The sequence below is a fragment of the Corticium candelabrum genome, chromosome 20 (genome assembly GCF_963422355.1).
Source record: "Corticium candelabrum chromosome 20, ooCorCand1.1, whole genome shotgun sequence".
NCBI lineage: Eukaryota > Metazoa > Porifera > Homoscleromorpha > Homosclerophorida > Plakinidae > Corticium > Corticium candelabrum.
Window position 1 is genome coordinate 2,046,518 of NC_085104.1, and position 7,229 is coordinate 2,053,746.

The 7,229-nt window shown below is 42.2% G+C and overlaps 2 protein-coding genes across 2 annotated transcripts; one reads left to right on the forward strand and one right to left on the reverse strand.

Annotated features, from left to right (window-relative positions):
- The first annotated feature begins 586 nt into the window (after positions 1-586).
- LOC134195713 (MFS-type transporter SLC18B1-like) lies at positions 587-3,521 on the forward strand. The gene has a single exon (XM_062664790.1). The coding sequence runs from the start codon at positions 1,908-1,910 to the stop codon at positions 3,369-3,371; it is 1,464 nt and encodes a 487-aa protein (XP_062520774.1). The 5' UTR covers positions 587-1,907; the 3' UTR covers positions 3,372-3,521.
- Positions 3,522-4,930: 1,409 nt separating this feature from the next.
- Positions 4,931-6,298, reverse strand: LOC134195903 (uncharacterized). Its single transcript, XM_062664998.1, has one exon. It carries the CDS (start codon positions 5,996-5,998, stop codon positions 5,219-5,221), a length of 780 nt encoding a protein of 259 aa, XP_062520982.1. The 5' UTR covers positions 5,999-6,298; the 3' UTR covers positions 4,931-5,218.
- Positions 6,299-7,229: the final 931 nt, after the last annotated feature.

Genomic DNA, 7,229 nt, shown 5'->3' on the forward strand with positions numbered 1-7,229 from the left:
CTTCGTTTACGGCTGTCCGATGATTGATGGTGTCCGATAACAGGGGCGTCGCTCTATTTCCAGTCGCGCTCGAATCGATTCCAGTGTTCACCCCAGTGATCTCTATCTTGAAGATTCAGTGGTTCCGGTGGTTTGGCTCGTCCCAACGCTGTCGCCATGCTTGGTTGTGTGGATCTCTGGTTTCCGCGCTCGTTATAGCTTCGTGGCTAGATAAGGTCACCACTGTACCTGACACCATGTAACGATCTGTATTGTGTAGTGGGTTCTCTGCAAGACCTGCGTATCGAACACTCAGCTTGAATACAACACAACTTGGTCAGAGCTTGCTAACAGTTACCCGTGTACACCAGAACAACAGAACACGTGAACATCTGTCTAATACGTTACGTATGCTAATTATAGAACAGTCGTTTAACTAGGGTAATCCGGAGTATTTCCACACACGGGGCAATTCCGCACACTTTGAATTCAATTACTTCTCATTTCTTTCAACGGAGACGAAACGGAACGTGTGAACACTCGCTGGATAGCTTATCGTTCTGCCCTTTAGGTTATTGCCAATATCTATGTTTGTGAGCCGGAAGAATTTTCTAGGTAGTGTTTTCATGCAAAGATGAGCATCACGTTGTAGAACAAACCGTCTAACTTTGTAGCCAGCAAGTTGTTTGGTGACTTCATACTTTCCAAAGATAGACACACAACTATTACTGCTTGTGCATATCGCGGAAGATAAATCACCAGCTGAAATTAGCCGATCACGGGAAACTTCTCGTCATTATGGGGGCCCTAGTAGGGTGCAAAGTGGATATCATATCATTTTATTGTAAATTGCTATTTAAACTAAGCAAAAGACCATCAAAGAACCAGGCATGGGTTTGTGAACGGTGCAGAGCCTGAGAAGAGAAGCAGAAGACAAACTCAGTAACATCTAGGACGGACCATAGCTAGCATTCGCAGAAAACCTACAAAAACTTTAACTTTGCTTTCTGTATGCTCAAGTCGTAATTCTAACCGTTACTAAACTATACACGAACCTGGTGTCATGTTTGCAGCTATCAGAGGGAGAAACGGCAACTGTGCGGAATATCCCCACCCCTGATATTTGACCCTAGTGCAGAAAACGTCCAACCACTTGCTTGTACAGTTGCATGGTGCCAAGAACAGTCGTCCACGTATACTACAGTACCAAACGAAGAAACTATATGCAGGTAAACGCGGGACGCAATCTCTTGCAGAAGATACGGGTCATCTAACTAAAATAGTGTGCGGAATTACCCCGGATTACACTATATGTACGACGCTAGCGTAGCTAAACTTTAGTGTCGTGTATCCGTATATGGTATAGTAGGCGAAGACTTGTCTATATAGTGGCTAGTGATATGCGTTAGAGTCAGTCTACCGTAGAGTACGTTGTTGCGTAAACCAGATCTAGATATTACCTTCCCAGTGTACGTCTACGCGAATATTATCAAGGTTTGTCGATACACGACAGCTAGCAGCTGAGTTTAGCTGCATGCAGCTATTTCGCAGAGAAGCAGATCTAGAACGAAGACCGTGTCGGTGATTACTAGACTACTAAAGTTCGTCCACTCTGACTTCTCCCCCGGAAGCTTGTGTGGTTCTTGCATGCGTGGGTAGATGTTCCCAGAGTTTATCCAATGAGCAATTAGTAATAAGCGTAAGGGGTGGGTTGTCTTTCAATTGAAGGCTGTCCATTGGTTTAAGTTAGAGTAGCTAGGTGAACAATTTGCATAACAAGGTTGGCGGAAGTCCGTCTGTAATGCACACCCAAGGAACAGCATGACTGTGAGCTCTAGATCTAAAATGAAGTGTCTAGCGTGTCTCTAGGACCTTGCTGTCAAAAGTTATTCAGGATTTACTGAGGGAGAAGTCAGCGTGGATAGGAAATGCCCGAAATTATATCCGGGACTCTAGATCTATGGCTTCAACACGGAAGCAGTTTCGCCATCGGCAACTTCTCCCGCCGCGCAAGAGAGCCTGGGTACGAGGCTAACAAGCTAAAATTGCAAATGGATGAAGATCTTCCTCTCCTCTCACGCTCTCCGTCGGCTACCGATGAAAGCCAAACGATCACGAAACCTTCAAAGACATTGTTGCGTCGATACGTGACTGTGGCAGTGATTTTGGTTAGCTGCTTCATGAACTACGTCTGCATCTACATTCCTTCTCCCTTCTACCCACAGATTGCTGCCAAAAGGAAAGGTTCGAAAGCAGACACAGAAGTTGGTGTAATGGTCGGTAGTATGCAGCTGTCCGCTGCCTTCGTGTCGTTGTATATCGGAAGATACCTAAACCGATTGGGTGTCAGGTTCCTGGTTACATCCGGCGTTTTCTTAGTGGGCGGATGTACAGTGATTTTTGGTTTTCTGGAGTATGTAAAAGAGTGGTCACCATTCATTGGACTTAGTATTGTCATCAGATTTGTGATGGGATTTGGAGAAGCTGCATTTGATGCGACATCAATAGCTTTGTTGTTAGGCATGTTTCCTTCTCATACAGCTACTATTTGGGGTCTTTACGAATTTGCTGTCACTCTTGGTTTGGTTAGCGGAGCACCGCTTGGTGGATTTCTGTATCATGCTGAAGGCTTTTATTTTCCTTTTGTGATCATTGGTGGTGTTTTGTTGTTGTGTACACCACTTTTGTGGCTTCTGCTATCAGACTGTCATTCACTAATTGAAAGTACTGATGATGATCAAACTGATTGTGATCAATCTGTGTCATTGTTGCAGCTGCTGAAGATACCATCTATAGTTCTAGTTCTCTTGAACGTGTCTACTTGCTATGCAGCTTTAGCACTTTGTCAGACATCGGCGGCAATGTTTCTTTACAAAGAGTTTGGTTGGGGCACGACTCACATTGGATTGATATTTCTTAATGCAGGGGCAGTGTATCTTGTCTTTACTGTTGTATTTGGTCTGGTGGTGGATGCCACTAATCCACGAATTGTAATGATCATCGGGTTACTAGTGGATACGTGTGCAATGATGATATTTGGTCCATCATTTGTGTTCTCGTTTCTCTCTCCTAAGCCATGGTGTGTGTATGTTGGAGCAACATTATGGGGATTCGGAGTGGCTATGGTTGTAATATCTTCTGGTCCTGATGTCATTCTCACCGCTATTTCAAGAGGATACGAAAAGAACATGGCATTGAATGGAGCTGTATCCGGACTTGTGTTAGCAGCTATATTTTTGTCTGGAACATTAGGTGCTGCCATTGGTGGAGGTCTGACAGCTGCAATGAATTTTCGCATCTCCTCCTCGGTTTTTGGCTTTGCCAGCTTTCTGCTGATGATTGTCACTACTGTGGTCACTGTAGTCAACGCCATTATGTCTAGACGACAATAAAACACTTGAAATTTGATATACTGAGTGGTATAATCTATTCACTTTGGTTTGAGAATATGTTATTATAATTGATCACTAACAGTTTAGTCGTACAATAAAGTTAAATTGAGAAATCGTGATAATAAGCCAACTTTGTTTCGTCCCTAATAAAACGTAAATTAATTATTTTAGTTATTTTAACACGTTTCCAACTTTGTATGGAAGTGATACGTACCTCATGGTGTGATACCGAGTACTCTAAATTTTCTATACAATCAATACATTTTGCATATACAAAATTGCAAACAGCAGCCATGCAATCTGTTAGCATGCATCTCTGCTGTACGTTGATCCAGACCATGTGGGGAAGTAATTTCCGACAACTAAATCAAAGAAGAGATGGAAAATACTGCAGAGCTACTATATTTATACAATGTATTAATTATTCTAAGCATCTTGGGCAAATATTTTCCAACTTCCAAGCAAAGTCGGCGATGACGTACACGTGAATACATCACAGAGTTCAACCTTTCAGCCCGTAAATAATAGCTTTTTGCACATAATTAAGATACTGTTGTATAAGATGAAGTTTATTTTGGCGGGAGTTTATTTTGGCTGTATGCTTAGAAATTGACAGAAAAGCTTATTGGAGGATTTTATTTTGCCGGTTGGACGTCGCTGTTGGATAATTGATTGATGTAGGCGTCGACCTAGTCTCCACCCACTTGACACGTCGCCGTCATAGGGAGTTTGCAGTCTCCAACTATTGATGAAGAATTGCTGTGTAAGCGTGGAGAACAGAACCCACATGATTCCCTAGAATCCTAGGCTGTTGTCATTGTTATCGCCATTATCAATGCCTGATGAACGTTGGGTGATGACGTCAAGATAACGACGTCATGCCCGTATATCTCGGTGGCCAAAATTATTGGCGGGTTTTATATTGGCGGTTGCTGAAAAATCCGTCAATCCGCCAAAATAATCCCCGCCAATATTTCATCTTATAAGGTATAGCGGAAAATAGATGTAAGGATTATATAGAAAGTAACAGAAACAGGATCTATAGATAATATGAACCAAAGCCAGACATTATTAGTGAATCATTCCAACCCCACATTCCTACATTTACATTTTGTGGGTTGGAATGATTCAATAACGATGTCTGGCTTTGGTTCGCATTATCTATAGATCTTGTTTCTGTTACTTTTTATAAAATCCCTACATTTATATACAATCATATAGTTCCAAGTTAGTTAATTAACCTAAAGCAAACAGATGAATGGGTATGGAACCATTTCCATTGATCACAGTCCTTACCTTTCCAGTCTGTTTTCATCTGAAATGAAGATATTCCAACCTTTGTGTATGGCAGGCACGTTCTAGTTTCTATTCAAGATGCAAAGGCATAATTAAATAATTATAGTTATAATTTTTAATAGATGTATGTTATTCAAATCGTTTTTGGCATTTGAAAAATGAAATTTACAATGTTAATTTTCTTGTTGCTCTAGTGGTGGTGCTTAGTGCAATAGCCGTATGTTTGAATGTATTATATTTTGTAAGTATACGAATCATGCACTTGTCAAAAAAGATCAACTTTGCTGTATGCCCGTTTGGATGTACGTACAACGATACAGATAAGTTGACGTTTGACTGCAACAAAGTACATAGTTAGTTGCATGACTGACAACAATTCAGAAAATATTTCTATAAAAATTAGGTAAACTAGGAAAATGACGAAAAGAAAAACAGCAGTTTGAGCAGAAGTAGTAGTAGTAGCAGCAGCAGCAACAGCAACAAGCAAACAAGCAATTTGAAAGCCAAGCCACTAGAGCACTAGTACTTGTTCTCTTCTTTCAGAACGAGGTTTATGGACAGTACTTAGGATACGGGTGATAAGAAGTACAGCTAATCCCAATTGGAAAAAGACAGGGAAACGACCAGAAGTTGGTGCAGCACCTATCGTGTTCGTAGCATCCCTGATGATAACAGCAGTCACCACAAACGAATGACCAGCAACTGCAACGACGTCCACACATTCCTAGGCAATTCTTATCACGATTAGGAGTGCAATCATCCTTACTAGAAGGAGGGAATAACGACTTCCACCAGCGTCGCTCTCGTGAAACGGACCTCTGCTGTCTCTCCGCTTGTTCCAATTCGTTTTCATATTCATATTCCGTCTTTTCATTCTTCTCCTCCTTCTGCTCCGGTTGTAGTCGTCTAGTGACAGACATTGCAACACCGTAAAGAGGAAGGGCGCATGGAGAATTTTTTCCATAGATTCCAAATTCACCAAGAGCCTGTGCCACTTGCTCTAGAACCGGGGTATCTTGATCGGCCTCCAATATATCTACAGCCGCTTTAATTTCCTCCTGGTCTGATTCGTCATTCCTGCTTCTCCTAGATTTATATTCCTCCTCGGCTTCCCGTGTGGATCGAGACTGGTGTATTGAGTAAGTCCTTTCGTTTCCTTCCCCGTAGACGAACGCACTTCCCTCGATCTTGGCATAGTGAACGTTCAATTCGTGTTGCAGATACTGATGCTGCAGGATGGTGGTCCCATTTGGACGGTAGATTCTCACCCATCCAGAACACGCAGAATCGAAATGAACTTCACGACCGTCATTTGCTACAAATTTTCCCATCAGTCTCTTGTTGCCGAGTAAGTACACGTGAAGTAGTTTCCAGTGCTCGGTTGGAGCAATACTCCAGGAAAGGCTACCTCGTCGACGGCACCGGTAACTGGATTTCTCTTTACGTTGGTAACACCAGAAAGTACGCCCCGGTACTTGTTTCCGGTGCGGCTAGGAACGCGAGAGCCGATCGCCTCATTGGAATCATGGAGTCCAGCACTTTTCGTCTCACTGATGAACAGAAGAGACAGCAATGCGAACAGGAGGAACGACATACTATTGCTAAGCTGTAGATCGTAGAAGTCTGATGTCTAGAAATCAACCCACCCAGTTGACTTGATCACGTGGGCGTAAGTGAGGGGAATTTTAAAAATGCTGACAGATCTCACACTGGGGGATGTGCATGGCGACGTCATTTCGCCAAAATATATTTTCACCATATTCTTTTCTTGTCACTAGCTATTATAATTAGTGTGATGTTCTTGTACCATATTATCTACACGATCGGCTTAGAAATCAGGGGAGGCTGGAGGCTGAAGTCCCCTCACCCAGTGTAGGACATGAAATTTCCTGTGCTAGCGACTTTTGCAATCTGTTTACGGTCTGGCAAGCGAGGTAGTTTTTGATTACTGTAAATCAACAACATTTCGTAAGCATCTAACTTTCGTAAATTTAGTAAGCAATCTCTGATTTACTAAGCTAAATGCTTACTAATTTTTGTCGCTCTCGGATTTTAGCGACTCTTCGCATAGTACTAATAATCATCACGTGAAATGGTGAATTTGGACACTTACAAAGTTTTTCTCTTACGAAATTTTGTTGATTTACAGTACTGTACTGATGATGACAACCCCCCTCCCCCCGTTCGTGAACATCTTCCTACGCCGCTGTACACTGCACTGTAAACGTGGTCATGCATGGGATTGCGCGCGCCGGGGGTGAATAAAATAGCTCGAGAACCTCAGATATATATATATATATATATATATATATATATACATGTATAGTGTCGTGCGTGCTAGTCTCGTCGACATGACAGTGCTGATACTTCTTTTGTGCTACTAGCTATGGGCAATGTTGTAAATAAGGGGCCGGACATTAAGTGTCCGAGGGGCTAGTAAAATTTACCGAGGTGCACATATTTTGATATTTAATTAACTCCTGAAAATACACCTGTTGAAAACTTCTGGCGTCAGTCTTTTCTTTTTCAGTTATCTTTAGATGACCCCATACGTGTGCCTAG

Bases quoted from the DNA above. Each gene is read 5' to 3' on its own strand.
- LOC134195903 (XM_062664998.1), bottom strand. From the start codon at position 5,998: ATGGGAAAATTTGTAGCAAATGACGGTCGTGAAGTTCATTTCGATTCT.
- LOC134195713 (XM_062664790.1), top strand. From the start codon at position 1,908: ATGCCCGAAATTATATCCGGGACTCTAGATCTATGGCTTCAACACGGA.